Source organism: Crocodylus porosus, unplaced genomic scaffold (assembly GCF_001723895.1).
Source record: "Crocodylus porosus isolate Cpor-Errol unplaced genomic scaffold, CroPor_comp1, whole genome shotgun sequence".
NCBI lineage: Eukaryota > Metazoa > Chordata > Crocodylia > Crocodylidae > Crocodylus > Crocodylus porosus.
Window position 1 is genome coordinate 38,542,096 of NW_017728912.1, and position 27,390 is coordinate 38,569,485.

The following is a 27,390-nucleotide window of genomic DNA, read 5'->3' on the forward strand; positions in this document are numbered from 1 at the left end:
TGTGGAGATGACTTCCACCAGTCGTCTCGGGAAAAGTATGACAACACTTGTGGTCAGGGCTGGATGCTGTGATGAACCCTGTACCATTGTTCAAATGTTGCCCATACCCCCTCTGACTCGGTCTGTTGCCTCAGCATTCCCTAACCCGGCAACCGAGTTTTAGTCAATTAAGTTTACGTTGGCCTCTCATAGTGGGACTGGGGAATGTACGGCTCGAGATGCCCAATAAACTTACTTTTGCTTAGAGTTGTGTGTGTGTGTGTGTGTGTGTGTGTGTGTGTGTGTGTGGGCAGGGGAGAAGGACCTTTGTAAATCCAGATTAGAACTGGTCTGATAAATGCTGAGCTGGGTGTAAGGGTCAATTAGGATTTGGAACACAGCTTCCCATCATGCAGTGCTCCCCTGCTTCGCTGATCCCAGAATTTACTGCAGTCTCTGCTTCAGATTTTCTGTTTAGGTTGGGGGAGGGGGGTGAGTCTTTGTGAGTCAGACAGTCTGTGTCCTGTGTCATGGTTCCCCAAGAACATGGAGCTGAGAGGTAACATAACCTCCAGTCATTGCACATGCGCAGTCCTGGCTGGTGAAATCCCAGACCTGTAAGATCTTGGAGGCCTGAGACTTACTGGTTGCAGTGTAGTTGTGAGGGGGAGAACAGGCAGGTGACTCAGATCTGACCTGGGGTACCCTCGACTGGTCTGTGCTGGAGCCAGAACCCAAAGTGGAGGTCGAAGAGCCAGGGTCCCACCAGGAGGAATACCCAGAGCAAGAGGCTTAAGATTCTGACTGGCCTGAAGGTGGGGCCAGGGCCTTAGGGGGAGCCAAAGGCCCCAGAGAGGGGACCACAGCTGGAGGGGGTGAAGGATACTATCTGCGAGGCATGGGCCACTGTGTAGGGGAGATACGGAGCTGCAGAAGAGATGTCACCCATAGACATCAGGGGCCTAAATGGATAGTCTCCCATCTGGGTAACATCTGAATTGGTTTTCCATCAGGACAGTTGGCCCAGAAACAGGTGGGCAGGCCGAGATCTAACCAGCACCAGGAAGGCGACCTGTTGCAGGCTACCATCCCTGTTGTATTCATCCCACTCTGACTTAACACAGACATGGTTCTTTGGGTCAATCTGATATCTTTTTTTAGACCAACTCAATAGCTGGAGAAATGTATCTTAGCAAGCTTTTGGGTTTAAAAACCCTTCATTGGGCTGAAGAAGCATCTACAGTTAGTGTGTGTGCTCTTCCTGGATGGAATGAATAGTAAAGAAGCCAGAGTAATGCATCCTGGTATGCATGCAAGAAAGCCAGTTGGTGAAAATGTAAATTGAGGTGTCAGGGCATGAGACAGACTTGGTGCGGGGGGGAATGTAGCAGGCAGAAGTGGAGAGGTACCTATCATAAATCCAATGTCTACATTGAGTCCATGAGTTTTTGTATTGAGGAAGCTAATGAAGTGAAGTTCATAGGCTGTTAAAAGTGTTTTGTAAGTTCCCTTTGAGGATTAGGACAGAGATTGGAGAGAGCGCTTTTCTTGTGAGAAATGTGCCTCCACTGGTAATTGGGTGTTCTTGTCTCTAATAGATTTCCAGTGTGCATTCGTTCTGGTGCGCAGTTGTTCTTTGGTCTCTCTTACACATTTTCCATCTGGGCATTTGGTGCACTGGATGAGATATATAATGTTTCTGGAGGTGTGGGTGTAAGATCTAGGAATAGTGATATTTCTGCTGTGGGGTGTAATAATTGTAGGGGTACTGGAGATACGTTGGCAGGTTTTGCATTTCTTGTTGTGGCATGGTCTGGATCCATTCAGTGTGTTTTGGGCTGTAGGAAGTTTGCTTCTGGTGATGAGGTTAGCAAGGTTTGGTGATTGTTTGAATTTACAAAACACTTTTCACAGACGAGTCTATGAGCTTCATTTCATCAGACTCCTTGATACAAAAACTTACGGACTCAATATAGACATTGGATTTATGACACTATAACCTGCTTGACATCTGATTTTCCCCCCACTCGACAGCCTGTCTCTCACCCCATGATGCCTCAATGTACATTTTTACTGACTGGCTTTCTTGCCTGCATACCAGCCTCTGGCTTCTTTACTGTTTGTTCCATCTGGGAAGAGCACGTGTGCACACACCAACTGCAGGTGCTTTCTCAGGCTGACAATGGGTTTTTAAACCCAAAAGCTTGTCAAGATATATTTCTCCAACTATTCAGTTGGTCTAATAAAAGATATCACATCTGCTCAGAGAACCTTGCCTGTCTGTTCCTTAGACCAACGCGATCCCCAGCTTGGTGATCAGCCATGGTGGGACCCCGGGTGCCCCCTCCAACCCAGGAGGTACCAGTTGCCAAGATGGGAGGTCCCTGCACACTCCCTGGTGGACAAGGAAGTGGATTGGAAGTGCTTCTGGTCTACCTCCGGGTCTGCTGCCGAACGCACTGGGGAGCCCCCCGTGCTTCTGTGGAACGCTTCATTCACCCCACCATCACAGCATTCAGAGCCCCTGCTACCTAGAGTTATGTAGAAAAAACAGTTAAAGCTGTATCTACATCCAAATTGCTAAATCTGTCCGAATCTCTCCAAATTGATTTGGAGGGTTCTGAGTTGATTCAGAGAGATTAAAGCAGGGGTGGGCAAAATGTGGTGTGTGGGCCAAATGGGGCCTGCCAGGCCATGCTATCCAGCCCATGGAGCTCCTAAGAAATTTGGAAAATTAATATTTATCTGCCCCTGGCTGGCTGTCATGTGGCCCTTGATGGCTTGCCAAAACTCAGTAAGTGGCCCTCCACCCGAAATAATTGCCTGCCCCTGGATTAAAGGTTCCTCTGATTTGATAGGGATTTGGAAATTCGGTCACTGAATTGGGCTGAATCTCCACCGAATTGAATTGGGGACTGAAGCTTTGCATAGCCCTACTGCTGTGTTTCCCTGCTCTCTCCTTGCTGTGCTGTGTGCCACACAGAGGCTGCCCATGCAGCTTTTGGCACACGTGCTGTAGGTTGGGTGTGTCTGCTTTAGGGATTAGATGCTTGTTGCTTTCTTGTTGTGCAGGAATTTTTCTACAGAATATTTCTTTTAATAATTATAAGCACTCTACAAAACCTTATATTTACAATACCAAATGGAAAAAAAAATCATTGGTCTGGTCACAGTATGCAACGTATCCTTTTCTAGAAGAATTATGGTTTTTTTTTTTTATTATATTCTGTCATTTAAAGTTCTCTGGACTCCATAGAAGTTGGTTTAGAAATTAGTCACAAATTTAAAAAATGTACAATATTATTGCACTCTACAGTCTCCAGGTGTTTAAAGATTTAAAGTGTGGGTTTCAGATTTAGAGAACCTGATGCTTACCTCATGATACTTTAATGCACTTAGTGAGACTATTGGGACTGTACTTGAACTATTTGTCTCATGAGTATTGGATCATTTTTCCATATAAACTTTTTGGTGGCCGTTATTTTTGCTTGGCAAGAAGGAAGAATTCAAACTTTAATAGTAAGTTCATCATATGCTTATTTTCATGTGATAAGGTTTCTCTTGGGATTCATCTGAGATTCCTTTCTAAGGTTTCTGAATATATTCACCTTTCTGTAATTTTAGAATCGTTAATGTGAGGTTTGGGGGGAAAAGTACATGTTTTAGACGTCCTTCGTGTGCTATCTTTTTCATTTACATTGAATCAAGCCTCTTAGGGTCTCTTCTACATAGCCAACAGAGTAAAAAGGTAAAACAGTTTTTACCTAGATGCTGTCCAGATGGATTACTGAATGTACAAGTAAATAAGCCTGATTTATCTGAGACAAAAGTTCACTCTACCAAAGTTCAGACTGTATCCATGGTTTCCTTTAGCGATGTACCCATTTCTGAAATTTGCAGAGCTGCCACACGGAGTACTGCTCATACCCTCATGAAACATTGTGCTGTGCCTCTGGAGCTATGTTCCCTTAAGCAAAGTGGATCTTCAATCCTTGTTTGGCTAAAAAAAACAAAAACAAAAAAAAACCACAAAGAAAAGAAAAATTAAATCAAAATTATCCACCTCCTAGCATGATGTTACTACTTTGGAATTACTAAATGTGGAATACATGTGGACAGGCCCAAAAATAATGTTATGCTTAATTTGTACTAACTGGTGTTCTTTGAGATCTGTTGTTCATATGTATACTATAGTCCAGGGGTAGGCAACCCCTGGAAGCTGTGCCAGCGTGTGGCACATGAAGGCATTTTACTTTGCATGCACACCTTGGAGAGGGCTGGTGGTGCACTGCCACAACAAGGAGCAAGCCCCTTGTAGTTCCCCCGCCATCCACCCTGGCAAGCCATCATTTTACAAGCTGAGGTTGTAAGCATTTTTGGCACTCTGTTTTATAGCAGGGGTGGGGAAAATATGGCCCGTTGGCTGGATCTAGGCCACCAACGGATTTTGTCTGTCCTGCAGCAGGTGCCGCAGCTTTGTCTGCATGTGTGGCTGATCCCACCTTCCTCAGGTGCACAGTGGGGCTAGGGTGGTGCAGTGGCTAGACTTGCTTCCTGGCAGCTCTGGCAATGGTGGCTCCTTCCAGCTCCTCCTGCCTGGGCACCTCAGCCTGTCTGCCTTACATTGGCTGCTGGGGGCACCAGATAGAGTGGTTGGGTGAGGTCTCCATGGACACCGGGCTGGGACCTGTGCAAATGGGGCATGTGGATGGGATGGAGCCACAGCACTGCCACGCACCGATCCCTTCCCGCCTGTGGCCCTATCCCATCTCTGGCTGTGCATCCTGCTGTCCAAGGCTGGTCTCCTTAGAGCCCCCAGGATTGGTTGGCGGTGACAGCACAGAGCTGGGGCCTGGGGCAGGGCTGGGGGGAGGATGCTTACCCAGCCTGGTGGGGTGGTGCTGACCCAGTCTGTGATAGCTCACCAAAACTCCTCCCTAAGTGGCTTTTGGGCCCAAATAATTGCCCACTCGCAGTCTGTAGTCATGAGGGATTCTGGTTGGTGAAAGAACAAAAAGGTGGTTGACCCTGGTCTGTTCTTTAATTTCTTAACACACATTTAACATTAATACTCTTAAAAACAGTAGTAGTATGCTAAATACAATAGTTTCACCTCATCAACCAAGGGCCAAAAAGCACCTCATCTCTGTATATCGCCTTCAAGAAAAAGCAGCAAGATAGGGGAATACATTTTGGCTTGTTTAAATATTTCTATATTTCTTTTTTTAAGTTAGAAACTAAATATTTAATCCTCCGCTAAACATTACTCAGAAATGAGTGAAGATTACAACACTTCTTTTTTCTTCTTTTTATGAATCATTTTTTCCAGTTTGTCTATGCTCAATAGAATAAAAGGAGAAATGCAGATGTAAAAGTTGCAAAACATTCTAATATTATAAAAGCCTTTGTCTGTCTGTCTGTCTGTAATGCTTTATTCATGTTCTGATTGATTCACTGATGAGCAGCCAATCAGAGTGCAAGGAAGAAGCATTCAGCCAGGAGGTGGCGGAGCGCTGCAAGATGTGGGGGGGGGAACACAAGGGACAGTGGGGGGGGTGGAGGGCCAGCGCAGCTGGCTTTGCCTGCTCCGATGTGCTCCCTGGAGGCAGCGGCAGTGCTAGCCTCGTCCCCCCTGCCCTGCTCCATGCAGGTTGCGATGATGAAGTGGAGGGGGTGGGAGGGCGAGGCCACTCATGCTAGCCTTGGCCTGCTTGTCCCCCCTTCCATTATCACTGCCTGCAGGGCCAATGCGGTGGCGGTTGGGGGAGGAGCTGGCATGCTGAGGTGGGGGGGGAGGGGAGCAGTGGGCCTGGGCCAGATGTGTGGGGAGGGAGTGGGAGGAGGAAGAGGAGTGAGTCCAAGTGGGGAGAGAAGCCAGCCTGCCATGGCAGTGGAGGGGAGCAGCAGGCCTGGCTGACGGGGCAGCAGTGCGGGGATGGGGAGGGGAGGAGCAGGCTGCCTCTGCCTCGGGCCTGGGCCCACTCCTCCCCCACCTCCCCTGCCTCGCGTTGGCCCTAAGCCTGCTCCTCCCGTCCCACTGCTGGGTTGGGCCGGGCCTGCTGCTTCTCCTCCCCTAAGTAGCAGGAGGGGCACGGGGCTCTATCCCTGCCCGCTTCCCCCACCCCATCATTCTTAACGGGCAGTTGGCTAGTTTGCATTTAAAAGAATTAAAGTAGAATAAAAATTTAAGCCACTGTTAAATGGTCTCATGCTTAAGCTGTTATATTGTATTCATATTGAGTATATACATTATATTTAGAGGTTGCTGAAATGATTAAGTGCAGATGTTTATAGTACTATATCCCATAGATATAAGTTTTAATGTTTTTCATATTTGGCTTCCAAAATTGACTTTGCAGGTCAGCCATTCCTGATGCAGAGGCAGTTTCCAGTTACCCAAAGCAGAACATCAATAACCCACCTGATATGTCAGGTTGGAACCCATTTGGAGAAGATAATTTCTCTAAGCTCACAGAGGAGGAGCTGCTGGACAGAGAATTTGACCTTCTGAGATCAAGTAAGGGACGCTTGAAGGCTTATTTCGCATCAGAATAAATAAGGGCTCTGTAGTTAGCAGTGCCAAAGACTGTCCTTTTTCAGGACCACACAGTCTCTTGTACAGAAAATTCTTTCTGAGCATTTGAGGGCAGAGCTAGGTCCGCCTTCTCACTTTTCTTTCCATTATGAAATTGTTGTGTGCAATGGAAATTCGCTGTCTAGCATTAGTAGTTATTGACTCAAATACTGAAGAAAATGGCAATATCTTAACTCCTAAAATACTGCTTGTGTTACCTTGATTGTTAAGAATCTTAACAGCAGAGGCATGGTGTTCAGATAAATGGGGGACACACAATATAGCTGCTTGCATTATTCCATTTGCAGTTCTTTTCTTGCACACTATAGTAGAAGACTATGTGGGTCCAAGGTGCCCTTTGAAAATGCCTGAAAGAAAAATTGGTCTATTACATTATGTTAATGTTTTGTAATGTCCTTTTGATGAGTGGCTACATGTAAGGGCTGCTTTATTGTTCTGACATGGCAATAGTTGAATAAAATTTTTCTTGAATTTGGATATCTCAATGTTTTTACTTGCAATTACTTGTTCTCTTTAATCACTTTGTGTTCATCAAATAGTCCTTTCTACTGTGACAAATTTTTGTTAGATTAACCTTTTTTATGTGACCTACAGCCTGCGTTTGTAAGATACGACAGTAACATCAAAGATAAAACATATAATGCCTTGATTGCTAGATTCAGATTTTTCAGTAGTAAATTTGAGGCAAAATTATTTTAATATCAAGTAGCTTGGGTGGGGGAACTTTTTTTCCAGTTAAGCTTTTCTACTAGCTTAATTTTAGGACTTTGCAAGCTCCCTGTGGGAATATGGCTGGCCAATAAGTTATCTGCAGAAAAGAATATTCAAGAACTGTGTGTTCAGGACGTTAGTTTAAAGTAAATTGTGGTTCCTGAATGTTTATCGTATTGCTATTGCCCATGGATAGTACATTTGTGCCATTTTTGTAAAATGCAAAAGTAACATTGTATAAACAGAGCATCTCCAGTAACACAAAACAGCTGGCCTTGCTTGTGTTGTGGGGGAGTAGGGGTGGGGGGGAGTTTGATTAAAATTGTTCTTGTTGAAAATAAATATCTGTTCTTTAAAAGCTAGGGTTTTGAACTTGTTCCAGCAGTTGTTTTAAAACGTCAAGTATGATTCCTCAAAAGGAGCTTTAGAAGATTAGGAAAAGAAATATTCTGTAATCTGTAGTATGTTTGGGGGGAAAAAAAGGTTAGCATAACACTTCGTTCTCATAACTCTAAACCACATTGCTGACCACAATTATGGGGTAAGTGACCTTGATGAATAGTAACCTGCATTTGGTTTTGCTGAGCCATGTGTTTCCAGCGGATGTAAGTTAGAGCAAAACATACCAAACAGCATAGAAAATTGAAGTGATTTTATGACCAACGTATAAGGTGTCATTCAGTATTTGTTCTTGCTCAGAATTGTTGGCTATCCTTGCCATATTTCAGTTTTATTAAGTTCACAAAAGAGAAGGGGGACAATTAACAGTGTTGGCTAATTCTTAGGAGAAACAAAATCAAACCTAAACATCAGAAAGCATTCACTTATATAGTGCAATAGTGTTATAAAATTCCAGCAAAATGGAAATTCTAAAATTTTTCTCTGTAGAGAGATGTGTAGTCATCTCTCTATTAGTATTCCTAATGTAAGACCAAGGAGAATATAAAAATAGTTTTAGTAAGGTTTCTGTATAAAGTGGCTCTTGTGATGTTGGGATAGGGCAATCCTAGTTTATAAACAAGATGGCACCAAAAGGCAATTAACATGAAAAAATGCAGAATTATTTTTATTAGTGGCTCCTCTTAATATTATGTTCACTATATTTAATCACTTGCCCTTGAATTGTATAACAGTGTGAATGGGTTTCTTGGAGTGTGGTAGTTGGAAGCATTTCTTCTAAATCAGAGGAAATATGTAGGGAAGTTTATAGAACAGCACAGCACAACTTAGATTTTTACATGTTATGTGCCATTTGCTTCCCTTTGTTTCTTATTCATTCTGCTGTTTTATTACAGGCAGCTTATCTTCTTGGAGAAAAAATAAGTATTGGAGCAAAAACTTGTAAATTGCAGTTGCTTAGTTAGGCAGTGAAGAGCATCTGTTTTTTCTTTTACCTATTTTTTGTTGTATATGCTGCTAAAATAACTGTTTACATTTTAAAAAGCACAGTAATATTCCTTGAGTCTGCCCTGGCAGTCTCTAAAGTTACTTTACAGTTTGTTCCAGAGGCTCGTGATATGAGGAGTAAACCCACTAGCATTTTTAATAATGATGTAAATTTAATGCAGTCTCAGAGCTCCACTTATTCAAGGTGTAATACTTTTATATAGCACTGCACCTGTTCAGAAAAGTAATGCTTCTGAGTACAAGTATAAAAAAACCTCTTGTAAAATTGGTAATATCTCCATTTATGGACATGCTATGTGACTTGCCCAGGGATAACTTTTGTGTAGTGGTAATGTACAATCTTAAATCCTGCTGAGATGATTTATTTGTATTTCTGCTTGTTATTGTATGACGCATTGAAAATGATCGTTTTTTCCTTTAAAGTTTTGCCAATGCAGAGTGTTTCTGAATATTCTCAGATATAATCAAAAATATTGTTACTCTTCTAATAAGATCAGCAGTTTTGCAGAAGAAAGCTTAGTTTGTTACCTGGCATGCTCGCTTTCCCCTCTCTCTCTCACTCATATCCGGAGGAAGTTTTGAAGAATGAGAGTTTAGAGAAGTAAATTGCTAGGTTTTATGCCATCAAATCAAGACAATGATATGATACAGCTCTGTGTGTGTGTGTGTGTGTGTGTGTGTGTACTCTTCTGTAACTTTTTTCATTTGCTTTGTTTTCACTGGCTTGGTATAATAGGCAGTATTTGAACTTTAAAAGGTCAATTTGTATTGTTGCATCTTAATTTATAAACATGAATTAAAAAAATGTAAAGAGCTGTTGTGTTTACCATAATACAGTCTTCTAGGTTTTCTCTCAAGGGTCTAAGAAGTCCAAACTTTTAGGCTGTAATTTTATATGCAGCTGATCTACATCTCCATCCTAATGTCACTATTACCATTTAATGCATAAACTGGTTAAACTATATAATCACTATGCATAAGAAAACTAAAATTACTTTTGCTGTGATTTAAAATTTTGCTTTCCATGCCCATTGGAGAGAGGAATTGATGCAATTTCAATATTATGCTGTGTAAAATATCTGAATTGTTGAACATGTCTTTATCATTGTGAAAATAATAGAAGAAATTGAATGAAGATCTCAACCCTTTAAAAATATTGATTATTCAGTTGTAGAAAGGAGGTTATTTGTTTCTTTAAAGACCTGTCACTTTTGGTGAAGGGCTAATAAGTGACAGCAGTCTCAGTTGCCTTATTAATTAATACTCTTAAGAAAACTTGTGCAAACTTCATTTCTAGCACATCTTGTGAAAGAGAACCTTGACCAACATATTGAATGTCCTACTGAGCTTGTGAAGAGTTCAACGTACGTACTTCTGCAGCATCAGTGATGAGGAAATTTGATAAACTTGAGTCACAATGGGACTTTGGCTGCTTTCTCCCTGGTCCTCTCTAACATTATTGATTTGATTTAATAATAGTTTGATAATTCAAAGGAAACCATGTCAGCAAGAACTGCTTCACCAAGCTAAGAGGTCACATCAGATGAGAAGGCCTGCTAATTGATGCTTTCTGAGCATCTGCCAAACCACTTCACTTTGAAAGTGTCTTCATGGCTAGGGACAGAAATTATACACAAACTGGTATAAGTGATCGGAAACTGGTTCAAATCTGTAACACAGCAGTAGTTCAGTGTACGTAAACTGCTTTCAAAATGGCCAAAACCAGTTTAAGATAAACCTGGATGGATGCAGTGTCAGACTTAACTGATTTAGGTTAAATCACTTTATTCAACTTCTGTCCCAGATCTCCCCCAGATTCAGGTTCACTCATGGTTTCCCAACATCCCAGGATGCTTTGCACCTCCCCTGTAAGCTCCACTTGCAAGGTGAGTGGGCTAGCTTTGGCCCACGCTGTCTGCTTCAGCCGAGCAAGGAAGCATGCTCTAGCGCTCTCCTCGCCCCCAGCTCTGGCCCGGGCACTACAGGCATGTGGCTATATTTCCAGTATCAAAAGTGAATGTCTGTTCACTTGGTTATCGGTTCAATGTATGCAGCTTAGACAAACCTGCAAAGACTGAATTGATTCAGCATTGGACTTTCTGACTGTCTATACTTAGCCCATGTGTACAACATAAGGTTTCTTCTATAGTTAATCTGTTTACAGAAGCAAGCAGAAATGATGTAAACTGTGTTCATAATCTGTTGTCAATAAGGGTAACGAAAAATATTTCCTAAACAGTTATTTTTGCTCTCAGAAGTTATGCTGAGGAAGACACTGATATATCAGGGCTGTCTATGAATTATCAGACCTAAAACCTAGGGATGCTTTTTGACTCTTTAGCATACTCAGTCTTTTGTGGTTAGAAAACAGCATCGGGATGTTCACATATATTCAGGTAGGCTTTTTGGCAAAAAGTTTCCTCTTTGCTATTTAGGATAGCAACTGCCTTTCAGTCTGTGCACCAAATTAGAATCTCCGAAGACACACTTGGGGACAGAGAAGGCACTCTCACATATTACACTGAAAATGTCTGTGTCTTTTGAATCAGAGCTAAAGTTACCACAGAGCTCAAAAACTGGACTCTTTCAGGAACTAGTCTAAAGGAAACCATTTCTCTCTCGTCCCCTATAATTTCACCTTTTTTCCTTGTATGTTTTCAAAGGCTTTTTGCTTGATAAATAATGTGAAAAGCTTTCCCCTCCCCTCCTTAAACGTCATATCGAAATACTTAGGATTTTTATTTTTCCCAGAGGCCAGATTCTCAGATGGAATCTACATAACAAAGCAAACTTCCACTCAACTGTTCAAATTTGGTTAAAGAGTTTCTCTTCTGAGTTTGTTGTCAACAAAGATGATACAGGCACAAATGGTGGTTGGATTGTGTCTCTCTTTGACATTTGGAGACAAACTAGTCCATGGTGCAAGTGGTCCTCCTAGTGAGAAAATAGTTTAATCTCATTTTAAAAGTCACAGTTTATATTTATCGAGAACAATTTCTTAGTCTTTGTGTTCTGGCAAATGAACCCCCTTTTATTCTTCAAAAGATATAGGTATTCCACAGGAGTTAACTTCCAGCAAGTCAAACTTGCCGGCATGTGTGTGCAACCATTGCGTAGCTGGGGACCCGGCAGGCCCTAGGAAGAGTTTGGGGTAATTATGCCAACACTTCCCAAGTCTCTTAACCTCCCCCTCCCCCCAGCTTATTGTCCAGAATCTCAACACAAAAAGCAGCCTGTTTTCATTTTTCTGGAAGCAGAAATCAAGGGGAGATGGGTCCTAAAATTTTCTCCCTTTTCTTCCTTGCAGGGATTTTACTGACATTTGTATAATGAGGCCTTAAGAGTCCATCTCGGCTCTTGAGAGCTTACAGGCTAAGATGCGACAAGCAACAAAGAAAGGATAAAAAAAAATACTTTTCAGCAGCCATTCCAAAATGGTCTTTAGTTTAAGTGGAACTTTTTTAGGAAGGATTTTAAGCAGGAATAGGGTTTATAGATCATATAAGGTGTTGTACCTATGAAGAGTATTTAGTGATCAATTGTGAAGATAGGAACAATGCATCAATCAAAAGGTGGTTGAGGCTACTCATCATAGGTCAGAAGGCAAAATGTTAAGAGCTGAACAGGTAATGAAAGCCAGCTAAAATTGTAGCACGTGCTAAAGAATACTCTTAACTCTTCAAAATCCTCAACCTGGCGCTCATGTGCATCCAGTGCAATAGTGAGCAGCTATTTGGAGTGGGAGAAAACAGAATACCTACCCCTTCACTATAAATTGTGCGTTAATTTGACGGTGCCTGTTTCTGGGCCTTTGTGCAATGCCACTTTTTAAAACTTAAACTAAGGTTTTTACATAAAAACTTCAGTGACTCACTCTTGGGATTTGCAATAATGAAGAGCTAGTGAGACTTTTCATACAGTCTGATAAATGGGCATACATACAAGTTAGGTTCCCATTTAAGGTGGTGTTTTGCCAGACCTTGTGGTTAGGTGATCAAGTAAAATAGACCGTAAGCAGAGTGTGTGTGTTATGCTTCAGTTACCTCCCTTGACTTCTTGTCTGACATTCAGTGCTGTTGCCCATCCTATCTTTTTTCCAAACAACAGAAATCCACATGGAAGATTCTGACTACTGCTGTAAGAGATGAACCTATCAGCACAGCCACGCTACTCAGATATGCAAGTCTGATGAATGGAAATTTGTCAGGAGGAGAATATAAATATCCCAAGCTTCTAGCCACGTTTTTGTCTTGGTTTTATTCAGCTTCATATTTTAAGGCTTTTAACTGGAGGTTGCTATATTTCAGTCGGCACCATTCTCAGGATTATGAAGCCATATGATATCATTTTTTGAAATCACACAGTCTGACCAATTCAGTGCTTATTTTGGGTATCACAACTACTGGTTAATCTGCACTGGAAAGTCGCAAAGTCAGTTTGAGGGGGGAGCCCCCCCCCAAAACCCCCCCAACAACAACAACAAAAAACAAACAAACACAAAAACAAAAAGCTATTAACCTGAGTTCTTTTAAACAGGTTCTTGTGCACCTGCCCTTTTCCTTTAGGGGTATTAGGTTTTAGTCATGTAGAGAGGGGAAGTTGGGCAACTGAGAATAGAGGCTTTTTATACTCGCAGAAGGCTCAGCTTTTAAGAGTAGTGTGATGACACCTACTGGGGTAGTTACTTTAAAGTGATTCCAGGACTCTTGAGCATAGTGCACAATGTTTAGCCTAAATCTGCTGACAGAATTCCAATTATTCGGAGTACTTCCCAGTCTCAACCCTTGGAACATAAGTAACCATTATAAATTGGTGTTCCATGTTTCTTGTTTCACTGGGTTTTTTTTGTATTATTGAATACAATGTTTAGCTTGGTCTGAGCAGTCTAGAATACTAGGGAATAAACTGCATTCAATATAAAACTAAACTTGTTTGTTTTTATGCCGCTTAAAAATGGCTGTTGCAATCACTGTACGGTACTGTAATGTAAAGGGATGTTGGTGGGATTATGAATGTTATTGCTTCCCTGGTTCTAGTTGAATATGTTTACCTTAGCTTACCATGTTTTAAAGAAACTCTTTATTTTGATTGCAAAAAATAAATGCTGGTGGATAACTTTAGTGTGTTTAGAAATCATTGTGATAGACTTGATACGAAAATCCAAACAGAAAAGAATGAGTCCCTATCGCAAGGCACACGTGCTGCTTGGAGTACGTAGAATAGCTATATTTTTGTTGGGTTTTTTTTCCATTAACAACCACATGCTATTTTGAGTTGGCTGAGGGTACCATATTTATATGGTGAGGCCCTTTTAAAATGGGGTAGTTGCCAGGACTCAAAGAGGAGTTTTTTCAGAAATATTAAATATCTAAAAATTGGCATAAGACCTGCCATTTTTATTTTATTTTATTTTTTGTTCTGTTCCATTTATTTTTACAGATAGGCTCGTGGACAGGAGAGCATCCTCAGATAAGAATGTGGAGCCATATTCTGCTCCACAGAGCAATCCTCCAGAAGATCCCTTTGGTTCTGTACCTTTCATTTCTCACCCAGGCAAGTTAAAACTGCGCCATCACTACCTCTTTATTTTTATATCTGTCAAGGAAGCTTGTGTGGTTAAATGGCCTAGAAGGACAAATCCACAGCCTTGTGGCTGAAGATCGACTAGAAGATGTTTTCTTTCCTAATGTTACCTTGAGTGCCATTAGTTCAAACCTAATCTATCACCCAATTTCTGATACTTTGATGCATACACAGATTTTGAATGTTAATATGTTAGATTAATGTAACTGAAGTTATTTGGTAACATTTGGAGGTCAGGGTTTTTTTTTAACAGACTAAATTTAGGTCATATGAGTACTACTATTTTCTCTCTCTTTCTACCAGCCACCTTTGTTTGAATGTTTTCTATGCTGTTAGAATCTTCTGTTTCAGCATCAGACTGATACAGAGTTTAACTTTTAGTATGGATATAATAAAAAATCCACGACAGACAATTTTGTTTTTAATAGAAGTTACAATATTCTAACCACCATCACTAAACTCAGGGGTCTGAAAATGTTCTTTCTGCTTCTTAATGAATTGACATAAAAATTTATTGGCTGTTTTGAAGGAGATGACAGAATAGGTGTCTAGGTATCTTTCATTACTTTGAAAAAGCTTCTGTTTGTTGTTCTTTTGGAGCTGATAAGTAAAAAATAAGTAGGCATAACTTGAAGCCACTCTAGTGTGCATATGTTGAGGTAAAAATGTTCTTGAAGTAATTCCGCTTACAATCCATACTTTAATTTTCTCCCATGTGCTAAGATATTTTTTTTTGCTGTCCATCTTCATGCCTTAAATCACCTTTAGATGTGCCTCTTGTGCTACCCACGTTTCCTTTTCTTCCCTTACTTTGCATTCCTGAGCATTGTCTGCTGAAACCTAACACTTATACTTTTTGACCCTGTGTGGTCAGTTGTTAGCAGAACAGCATTTTCATTGTGTTTTTATTCTTACACTTAAGTAAGAACTTAAGTAAGAGCTAGACTGTGTTAATAGGCCTTCTCTTCCCTGTCTATATTGACTTGTCATATAGGCTTCCTAAACTAGTACTGCTTACCATATGACCTTCTCTTGATTTGTTCCTTTTAATCCTATTAACTCAAAAATGGCTAAATTACTTTCTGTCATCCTGCTCTAAAGACAGTTTAGAATTCTTCCTGAGTTCTACCAAGCTTCTCCTAAGATCTTTGTTCTCCAAAAAACTAGAGACTCTACAATTAATTTTGTTGTAGTATCTACAAAGAAGCTGGCTTGCTTTGTAATAAAGGCTTCATTAATCAAAATAAAGGTGGAAAAATGGTTCTACTTAGAGCAGTGGCCACCAGGTTAACTTATCTTGATTCAACATAATTTATTTTCCTATCCTTAATACTAAAAGCATCTTTTACTGAGAGAATTTAGGATATTTTAATTGCTTCTCAGCCTGTTGAGCCATATAACTATGAAATTGGGTGGTTTTATTAAGTTATATAATGAATACAATCACATTTCCATTTTTGGATGTTAGATAACCTTGGATTCAGGAAAATGAAGGAAGTTTTGGTGTAGGGGTAAAGCTAACTCCAATCCTTTTTTTAACCATTCTCAAACCCTTTTTAAAAGGCTGGCTTCCTTAAAACAAAAAATATCCTTGGTTAATTGAGGGTGAAGGAAAATAAGAGGGTATTTTTGGAAAATATTTGATAGGTATTCATAGTAGAAATTCTAACGCTAAGTACAACTGTTTGGATGGAGTGTTGAGAGAGCTTCAGGACATAGCACTTCAGTAGCTTTTTCATTGGCACATTATCACAGTTGTGGAATATGGATTAATTGGCTTTCTTTCTTCAAGGAAAGAAACATTATGAACTAGTTATAAATTAGTGCTATTTAGTAAATACAAAAGACTGAAAATACATTTTTCTTTAGAAGCTGGTAATCACTTTTACTCCTAAATTCTTGGTGTAGATTTGAAAGACAGTTGGAGCCTATCTAACATCCTTTGTAAGATGTCTGGTACAGTTTTGTACAACTCTGTAAGAGGTTTGGCCAAAAAACTTTTTTATTAATCCTTTTAATTTCCAGTAAATGGTTTTAGTAATAATTATGAATGTTTCCATGCATAAATTTCTGCTGTTTATGGTACTTGGTTCACCTAATAATGGTGTTACACTCCTTGCAATAATAAGAAAGTTCGGTGTCTGTTTGAGGAATAAAGTACATCTACATTACATATTTCAGGGATGTATTCGGTAGCCGTGTTGGTCTGAGACTAGAAGAAATGCAAAACTCTAAAACTCTTGGTTCAGAGAATGATACCTTTTATTAGACAAAGTAAGATATCACAAAAAAATTATCTTTCTTTGCAAGCTTTTGGACACATGCACTCTTCTTCAGGCTTAGGGAAAATTAAAGGTGGTAAAAGTCTCCGTAGGTAGAAAAAATAAACTTCATTTTGCACAGAGGAAGCTGAAGGTAGAAGTCTATGCCTCTGGGTCCATGAGAGTTCCTTTGCGTAAATTGTTCTTTGATATGCAGATAAAGCAGTTTTTCTTCCCTGCTGGTGTCAGATGGCAGAAGGGCAGGGAGGTGTAGAATGTTTTCTTTCTTGTTTAGCAGTGAGGTTTGTAATTCCAAAATTGGCTAACATTTGGCATCTTCCATGTTTCAGATGTGTATTTGGTAGTTGTGTTGGTCTGAGACAAAAAGAAATACAAAACTGTAAAACTTTTGTTTCAGAGTGTGCCTGAAAGCTTGCAAAGAAAGATGTACTTTTTTGCAATTTTTTAGTTGGTTTAATAAAAGGGTATCATCTCTGAACCAAGAGTGTTAGTTTTGCTTTTCTACATTACATATAAAGCTTGAGGGAGGAAAAAAAAACCTGAAAAAGGAATATATATTTCATCTAAGTGCTGAGATTGCTTTCTTGATTTGGTCAGATGTTTTAGTTTTTAGTCAGAAGTAGAAGTACCTGCACTGTAATTTATGTTTACCAGCTATTACCTAGATGTCCCTGTATATGCCTTCAAGTCATGCAAAGCCTAATAGTGGTTGTGTCCTTGTCTTGCAACTCTAGCAATCCAAATTAATAGAGGTTGTATAATTTCAAGACTTCAGGTTTGATTAGACTTTGCCATTTCCTTGGAAGTTTTTTCTGCTGTGTAGTTCTTTATTAATTGGAATGTTGATTTTTGTCTTTCTTTTGGAATGAGGTGTAGGCCTTCGAATCCCATGTTTTTTGCTGCCTGAACTGTATCAGAGTTCTGTTACAGGGACTACTTCATTTTCTTCCTGTTGTGATGATAATCTAATAGTCCTTTGGTAGCTACAACAGTTGGTTACATGGACGTGACATATTAGGAAAATACTTATTTTGTGTATCTTTTAGTTGCCTAATGCAGAGCAGGAGATGGGAACAAATGGACAGCACCACCTGACTAGCCAATTCTCTATATGCTATTCATAGTCTACAAAGAGCTTGGGAGCTATTAGTATAAGAAATGCTGCAGTAATGCCATGTTCAGTACATGGTAGTGGGTGCTTGCAATTATCCTGAGGGGAATTTTATGGCCAGTGGCGGGTAAATGCTTTGACAGTTTGGTACTATGCTTGAATGATCCACGTTATGACTAGAAAAAATACTGTGGACTCCCAAGAGTGACCAGCTCTTGTGCCCTTCATTGTGGATGGGCATAGGCACTTCAATCCAGTAGTTATGGCATGTCACAGGCAAGGAGGACCTTCCAACTAGATGAAAGAGGCCCTTTTTTGCCTTTGAGAACAGGAAATTAACAGAAAACTCTTGAGTGCAATAGATTGCATGTTTTTGATCTGCTTACGGAACAGCAGAAACTTAAGTCTTGAAGTAAACGTTGTCTTAACCTTTTAGACTTTTGTATATGGTTTTAAAGATCCCTGTGTGATATGTATAAAAATAAAAATCGTATTGTTATATTTATACAAAAGTAGCAACTTATCAGACTTTTAGTTTACGCTGCCCCCTCTCAAAAAGTAATATTTGAAGTACTACAGACTATTTTTTTTCTCTTTTTTTGGTGCATATTTATTTTAGGACCTGCTGTGCATATGCATTTCTAGATGTGCAATAAAAGAAAAATAGGCAAAGAAAGCCTGAAATAAATGTTTGAGTTGCCAGAAAACAAGAAGTCTCTCACAGAAAAATCTTAGTGTTAAACAAAAGAAAGGCCTTTTAGAAAAAACAAGGAGCATCCCAAACAGTTGATAAGAGTGGTGCAGGTACTCAGTTTTGCTATGGGAAGCCTAAGTTTAAGTCTCTGACTTGAATCTGACAATTTTTTAATTGGTCAGTTTTCGCCAGTCTGAGATGTCTGTCTTGGTCATTCTCACTCAGTTTGTCTAATAAAAGATATCACATCTACTCAAAGAACCTTGCCTTGCTCATTCACACACAGTCATTTTGACCAAAAACTTAACTGTGGACCCAAGAAACCTTCCTAACAAAATTGAGTGAAACACTTCGTTTGAAAAGATTAAACAAATCAATGTTTTGTGATTAAAAACATTTTTATAAAGAATTTCTCAACTCTAATTACAATGTGCTGTTTAAATATCAGGTTGTAGAACTTCCTGGAGGGGGTAGGGGGAAAGGGAAGGAAAGCATAATTTAATTAATCCTATTCAACTTCCAGGAAAAATAATGTTTATGACAAATTATCATTTTCTTATACTGCCAAATAACATTTTAAGGCTTGACTTTTAAAATTTGATAAAGTCAAAGTTTCTGGTAACTCTTTTTGGGAGTTTTCTTGAGTATGGGTTGAATGCAGTTTTGTTTCATTTAAAAAAAAAGCAACTTCCTTCCTCCCTTCCAAAATTAGAGTGGTGGGTTAACCAGCAGGGTGTATGGGAAAGGTGTGGGGACTCTGAATGAAGTTATAAGGTGGTGGGGGGAGTCTTAGGTGGAAGGTGAATTCAGCGTAATAAGCATTATGGGATGACCTCTCCTTTAAAGCTGTTGGGGTGGATCCAGGATTTTACAAAGGGTGGGTGGGGTGCAGAACCAGTGACCAGCACTGTAGAGGTAGTGGCTCCCAGCCTCTGTGCTCGCAGCCTCTTCCCCTCCTGCCTGTGTGGCCAGATTCTGCTATGGGAGCAGCAACCAGGGATTAACATTTAAGTCCTGATGAAGGTAAGAATTCTACCCCCCTGCCCCCTTCCTTTCCATGCTTACCAACATATTCCTGCCCCTCTTCTTTCTCCCTCCCCCACCTGCCAGTTCTGATGTCCTTGTTGCCCTGGGGCAATGGGAGCTCCTGTCCTGTTCCAGGTGGGCTCTGTGGGGGTGGGTTCAGCCTGGGACTGCAGCAGTTGGCAGGTGGGTTCCTCCCTGGTCCCTTTCCCTCTCCGTGTTCCATTCACCTGCTGCAGCTGCTTCTGCTGTCCAGAGTTGAGCCCAGCCTCTCCGGAGTATGGCTGGAGTGGGATGGTCAAGCTTCCCTTGCACTAGGGATAATGGGGGCACTGGTAGCAGCAGGTGGGGGCATGAGAGGGGAAGGGGATGTGCCTCTGAGCACAGAAGGTGTAGGGAAGGAGTGGAATTCTTACCTTCTTTGCAACTTAAAGTCCCAGGCTGGTACTCCCATTCCATGGTAAGAAAGGGGGTGCAGCCATGCCAGTGCACATCCTCTGGATCCACCCTGGGTATCATGCCTCAGCTTTGTCCAGCCCCATCCCAAGCTAAGACCCTGAATTCCAACACGGCCTGGTAATCTGAACTGTGGTTCCCTTTGCTAGCAAGAAACACATACCATAACTGTCTGGTTGCTCTGCTGTGGTCAGGGGGTATTCTCCCTAATTCTGTAATCAGATTTGTCTGACCACTCCTACTTCTGTCTTCCTTCCACAGACAGGAGGGAATTTCCTTTGCATCTTGGCTCCCAAGCCTGCAGGACCCGAGACAGGGAGTATGCAGTGGGAGCTTCTGTTCTTGTAACTTGCTGTGGGAGCCTTTAATCTTTGTGCCCTTTGCAAGTGCAGGTTTTGCAGGAGCTCCTAACGGTCCCTTTGGCACTGTGTCTCTTGGATTAGAGGGACTCTGCTGGTTGACATGCAGCTTCCTGTGTTTGTCATAGTAGTTGAGCTGTGTGATTTGGCACAAGCTGAAGTTGAGACTTAGCACAGAGCAGCCAGCTGTGAGTAGGATGAAAATGCTTTGTCCTTCTACACAAGTACATAATAAAGAAAATGACTATACTTGAATAGTTGCTAGTACTCTGTATAGTGGTCAGCAAAGTGACTTTTGTTTTTATGGTATGCTCTGCCATGGTGCAGTGCCTGTAATGAATGTTCACTGGAGACCAGATTTCTTTCTTTTAAGGCTTTTGGTATGCTTCTTTCAAGAAAGTCGTATGTTACCAGTGTTCTGCGTATTGTGGTTTGGCACTTGTGAATATGGTTTACAAAGAAATATTATACATTGTGAAGTAGAATCACTGGGACAAGCCTGCATAAAATAGTTTACTATGTAATGCTAAAATATCAAATGCCTTGATTCCACAGTTCTCCAAGGGCATGCAAAATGCACATTGGTACTCTTGAGTTGTATGATGCAGCCAATTTTTGTTAGTATTTTAAATGAATCCCCACCTCACAATTAGTTGTAGTTCACATCTATTAACTTTACTGTTTTTGCTTTTAATAAGAAAGTAAGGCAGCAATAATTTCTGTAATTGTAGGTGTCAAACAAAGTTTCAGTCTTAAGGCAAATTGTAGGTCTAAGACAACATTGCACACTGTTCTTCTGTGTTGTTATTTTTCATTCTTTCCTTTTTTTTCTTTCTTCCTTTTGGAGCGGGGACCTATAGGGTTTTATAAAACTATGTACCTCAAGAGTCAGTATGATGCTATAAAAGTTTATTTCATTCCCTTTGCTAAAGTGTATCAATAAATGAGAATCACATAATGTGTACATCACAGATGCTTTATAGTGGCAAGTTTCTTGTCATGTAGCATGAAAACTTGCCAGTGGCATCATAATAAATTTAAAGTTTTATAGGTCAGTATGTGTTTAAGACAAAAAAAAATACAAGCTAATAAATAAATATTGGGGAGAGATGTTTTGATTTCCAAGTTTTGTTTGTCTTGATAATAGGAGCAGCAAGCTATATAAATCCATTTCAGTATTTAGCAGCTGCTGCTCTGCCTGTTGTCCAAGAAATTGTGCAGATTTATTTGAAACATGCCAGTAATCCTTGGGCCTGACATGTGGCAAATTACTCTGAAATGATGGCGGCAGTATGTTACCAATTCAAAGAAAGCTTAAAGCCCTTATGCCCCACTCCTTTCCTCCACCTCCGTCAGCCCCTAACATGATGAGCCAGCAGAAGGCATGTAATTACTACAGTTGTTGCAAGCCATTCATCCTCTTATAATCGGATGTCTAGAGAGAGAACATCTGAACAGAAAATTTCCTTGAAGATTGGGATCTTCTTATATGATTAAAGATGTTCCACCTGCCTTGCATTTGAGTGAACAATTGTCTTCTACAAGATGCAAACCTGATTAGAAGTATAGTAATCTGAGCAGTCCATTCTGAACAGATGTTACTCCACATTTCTTTAGCTTATTTATAAATATATAATTGAAAATGTCTTCCAGCAGTTTACAGGTTGAGAAGATTAATATTTAATTTTGAAAGTGCATTTTGACAGCAGTATTAAGAATTTATTAAATAACAATGAGCATATTTTCCCTTTGGGCATTTATTTTGATTATAACATTCTTTGGAAATTAAGTTTAGATTTATTTTAGTAACTTTGGAGTAATGGGGAGGTTGAATGTGGGTTAAAAATAAAGTTATTGTCATTTTCTTTAGCAGAAAAAGTGAACTTTGATAATGTGAATGAACCTCTATTTACATTGGAGCTTTTTTATATTTATTCTTACATGCTAGGGTTTATTTTAAGGCTCATGAATGTTATAAGTAGGGCTTTAGCCCTGAAATAAATAAGAATTTTATTAATGTTATGGGAATAAGGACAGTTCCCAAGAAGCATGTTTGAGATTTGTATAGCATGATCAAATAAGTCATGTAAGTTAGCTCAAGCAATTGTGAATGGACTGCAGGCTAGACCTCTCCTACATGCTGTGTTCTATATAAGGACGTGTTCTGAGCAGTAGCTATTAATTTCTGCATTATTGTGCTGTAATTTTGCACTGTAAGATAAGATCTGGGTTCTTTCCTAAAATTCAAGGAGATAAGTCAGATGAGTAATAAAGTCTCCTCTTTGTAAACATATAAAAAGTCCACTCTTCAGGGAATAAATGAAAGTGAGAACTAGATGTCTGCTACCATAAACACCCGACATTCACTGTTCACTGTCCTGTTGAGGACTTCAGAATTGCGCATAGTCTCAAGAGACCTTACCAATATTAAGCTGTCGCAATAACTTCTTTGCTTCCACTCACTAAAGAAATTAACTTTTCTATTCATTTTTTTCATTACAGAATGCAGTAATTTGGTTCTTTATATATAAAAAATTAGAGATATGCACAGCTGAACAAATTACATTGAGTTAATTTTCCCTCCCCCTTTATCATGTCAGCTTTATGGTAATTATTTTATGTAGTCACTCCCATCCCACAAGTGCTAAACTGTAGTAACCTAGCTCTGTTTTGTTCAGCAGCAAGCTGTCCCATTTTAGCTTTCACTTACTACAAGAAAGAAGCAGACACATGCAACAGTTACTTCAGAACAGCTGACCCACACTAAGTCTTCCTCCTTTCCCATTCAACAAGGTATAATTTGTTCCTATCCATACTCAAAACTATTCATGCATATTTTGGGGGGAAGGGGTGGAGGATGTGGAAAAGCACTCTTTATATAGAAATTTAGGAATTCAGAATTTCTTGTCCTATATTGTACCTATACATAGTATCTGACAAAGTAGTTGTTGCTTACAAAAGCTCATGCCTCTCTGAACCATTTAGTCTCTTATGGGCCACCCTGCCCTGCCTGTGTTTCAACTAAAAGGACTAATAAGAACTAGTTGTATAATACACTAATGTTCTAAAATAAATAGTAAAGCGTTTATACAGTATATCCAGGGATTTTTTTCATAGTTATTTGTATATTTTTGCATATCAGTAAAAATGTAATTGACTTATTTCTTCTGCCAACTTCCTCCTCAGGAGACTGATAATCCATGATGTCTTGTGGGCTTTCTCTTCCTATATCCAAAAAGGAGCCTGTTTGTCTTCTTTACTCTGGTTTGAATAAGTAATGCCACTGGAGTTGGTGGAAAAAACAATGGCATAAAACACGTAAAAGTGGGAAGAAAACCAGGCTCATGATATATCAGAGAGTCAAGGAAGTAGGGCTGGAAGGGACCCTGAGAGGTCATCTAGTCCAGCCCCCTTGCCTGAGGCAGGATCATCCCTATCCAAATCATCACACAACCATAATCTCAACTCTGCATAAGACCCTAATCTGCCACAGGTAAAGCAGGGGAACCGGGGCAAAGCCACGATGCACTCCACCAGGCAGACAGGATGGGGATGTGGCTAGGCCAGGCAGAACCAAGGGACCTGCTGTGGGCTGGATAAAATCCCTTAGTGGACTGGATTTGGCCCACAGGCCATATTTTGCCCACCCCCAGTCTACAACTTCTCTAGGCACTATATTCCACTGCCCCACTATTCTAACAGTGAAGAAGTTTCTTTGGATATCCAATCTAAATTTATTTTGCTGTAACTTCAAGCCATTGGTCTGCATCCTCCTCTCTGCAGCAGGAGAGAAGAGGTGTTTTCCATCTTCTGTTTGGCAGCCCTTCAAGAATTTGAAGACTACTGTCATGTCCCCTCCTAAGTGCCTTTTCCACAAGCTGAACATACCTAGCTCCTATCTGTATTCTCAGCTATTGCAAAAGTTTAATTGCTCCAGAAGTTCTATCTGTTAATTTTGTAACTGCAAAACTAGAGGTAAAACATATGAAGCAAAATGTGATTATTATTATTTTTGCTCAAATTATGGGGGGGAGTCCCGTTTGGATGAATTATTTTGTGTGATTCTTATCAATCCCTTTTTTCAATATGGAGTATGTCAGAACATTTTTCAGGATATGAATAAAAAAAATACTGCACTAATGCTCCTGGGCATCTTTTATTATACATCCTCCAAGAGAGAGTTTTCACTTTTACCTGTGCACACAGAGAAATGTAACGAAGGTTTAATACCTGCTTCTATTACTAGGACTGATTGTTTGCCTTAAATAAGTTGCTTAGTCATTAAATAAATTTTACAAGCGACTTCTCGAGCTCTTCCAAGTAGCATGAGGAAGGTGAGGTAAGAAGACTTATTTTTTCCTTTAAGATCTAGAAGCAATCAAGCCATAAAAGCAGTATATTTTCTTATGTGGGATTTTTGTCCCAAAGGGCTTATTTTTAAAATTGGAGCTAAAAGTTTAGAACAAACTTAACAATATCCAGAGTTCATTATAGTATATATTGATAATAGTTGCATCCAGATTTACAAAGGGGAAATGATCATGCAGTTCAACAATCTTTTAGCAGTTCTAGTGAAAAAATATCATAAACTCTGAATATCATTCTAAAATTTCAGTTGGTGGGCGTATTTAATTACAGAGTAGTTTATTTGGATGAAAATTGTAAAACATTTATCTAATCACACTTCACCTAGAGCTGTTTTCCTGGGGATGATCAAATTTGCTTTTGAAACTCTAAACTTGATCTCTTGTTCTTCATATCTAACATGTTTAATTGATAACAGAATGCTGATATAAAATTGTATTACAGAAGATCTTAAATAGGATTAAGGAAACACATACTTTTTCTTCCTCCTGTATTCTCTCCTTTCAAGTTTCATCACAGAGACTGCGTTTCAGAATTTCTTGTTAGACTTGGGCCAAAGGTAAACAAAGAATGAACTTTAGTCTAGGCAGTGACATTCAGAAAGCCCAAGGTAGAATTGATTTAAGTTGCACAGTTTTCTGTAAGGGGCATAGTTTGGATTGGCAGCAAACTACACATAGTCCTGCTTTGTTCAGGGGGGAAGAAGGCAAACATTAGACTAGGTTCCACCATTTTTAAACCAGTCTGTGTGTGCTGAACTTCTGTTTATGGGTATAGATTTGTTTCCAGTCACTTATAGACATTACACTTTTCCCAGCCTACCTGGCTTCAGTTTCCTCCAGTTCTACAAACAGCTTCTGCTTTTTTTTTTTTGCTTTTTTTCTTTTTTTAAAAGAAGTTTGAAATAGGAGCTTGGAATAAGATCAGTATGTTCTTTTATACAAGTTCTTTGGGTTGCTGCAGTAGCTAATTTGCCAAGGCTTTGAACCTAACGCTTTCTACCTAAACCTGTAAAATCCAAGCTATTATGTATGTCTTCACTCTGTAACAGAGGATATTCTATCACAATAGAAAGTATTGAGCTGTTATCAGAGATTTTCAAAGTATGGCTGTTGGCACAGAAATAAAATACAGATAGAGAAAAACAATTGACTCGTATCTGATTGATACGTTTTTACTCAGCTTGTTTGGAAACCATGTGATCTTGCCCCCCCTCCCCCCCGCCAGCAACAGGAAAAGGACTTTTGTATATTGTAACTATTTTGCAGTCACAATCGAAAAAGATGGGAAGCACAAGATAGAGTTGTAAATAGCTGTGGTGGTGTAGCGATGATGATCCAGGAAATATACAGGAAACAAAGGATAATACTGCGAACAGTGCTTTGCTCCCTCCCTCACAAGGGGATTTCTTTACTCTTCCGTTCCAGCACCACCTTGGCTGTAGGGGCTGAAATTTCCAATTCTCCCCTCCCCTCCCAACACACCTTTCTGAACAAGGGCAGCTGTCATCGTGTCAGGGATAAAGTCCTCTTCTCTGAGTCTTCCTTTTTTGGATCTGAGCTTTTGTGTTCCTCTACCCCAAACATACCTTGCTGCTTTTGTGTATCTGGCCCTATGATGGGAGTGCCTGCTGGACACATTTAGTGAGGTTCCTCTTTTACTTGTCCAGGTTCCACCCCATGACTTCCCTGCCCTATGAAGTAATTAGTTCAGGATCCTGATACAGTTTTAAGCCTTAGATTCCTTAAGGTCTGTTGCATGTAGTCTGTGCCCAGCCTTGGCCCTTGTTTCAAGTTCTCTGTCTTGGCAGACTGATGTCTGTGAGGTTTCCATTTCAGCATGGTGATTCTAAATGGAAAAAAATTAACTGGATCCTGACTTTGCCTTCCTTCCTGAAAGCTCATTTCCTTGATTAACTTTTTTCAGCTTGATACATAAGGTCATAAGCAAGCTAAAAGATCGTTATATTGGACATACTTGATTCTTCTATTGTTTGGACTGAAACATTTGAGAAATTAAGACTTGGTAGCCATGCAAGCAGCAGGTGCTTAGCAGTGATCTAGGGCAGATTCTTCAAAGGGAGCACTTATTCCTCAAAGGGAATTACAGTACTTTCTGGGCCCCAGGTTAAAATGATGCAGCAAAGTTTGTATGCCAATTTGTGCTGGTAGCATTACTTGACTCTTATCAACAGTGTACATTGTTTGATCTTACCTTACCACCTTGAGGATCTCTATCTATTAGCATGCTCTTGTCGCACACTACCTGCTTTGCTTTCTTTATTGGTTGACAGGTGGTAAAGGTTGGTGTCCATACAAAACCAAAAAGCCTTGTCGCTAAATTCTAACCTGTAGCTGTTTCTGGCAGCAAGCAAAGAGTAATAGAATCATAGAAAATGAAGGTTGCGAGGGACCTCAGCAGGTCATTTCATCCAGCCCCCTGCTCAAAGCAGGACCATCCCCAACTAGATCATTTCAGCCAAGACTGTCTAGCCGAGTCTTAAAAACCTCCAAGGATGGAGCTTCCACTACCTCTCTGGGTAACCTCTTCCAGTGTTTTACTACCCTCCTAGTGAGAACATTCTTTCTAATATTTAACCTAAACTTCCCTTGTTGCAACTTGAGACCATTGAGAGCCAGGTGTCCAAGGAGAGTGGTCGCTTCTTAAGGAGATGATCCTCCAAGCCCAAAGGAAGGTAATCCCAATGAGGATCAAAGGAGAGCACACAAGCCTCCGTGGCTCACCGAAAGCATCCGGGAATGTCTCCGTGCTAAAAAGGAGGCTTACACCCAATGGAAAGAAGGGGTCATCACCAGGGAGGACTA

General features: G+C 40.1%; 1 protein-coding gene across 1 annotated transcript in view; it reads left to right on the forward strand.

Annotated features, from left to right (window-relative positions):
• The window catches only part of BMP2K (BMP2 inducible kinase), a 130,484-nt gene that overhangs the window by 84,243 nt on the left and 18,851 nt on the right, over window positions 1-27,390 (forward strand). Inside the window, exons 14-15 of the mRNA XM_019534306.1 lie at window positions 6,339-6,496; window positions 14,132-14,245. Of these exons, the coding sequence (XP_019389851.1) occupies window positions 6,339-6,496; window positions 14,132-14,245 (272 nt within the window). The remainder of the gene's footprint in view (window positions 1-6,338; window positions 6,497-14,131; window positions 14,246-27,390) is intronic.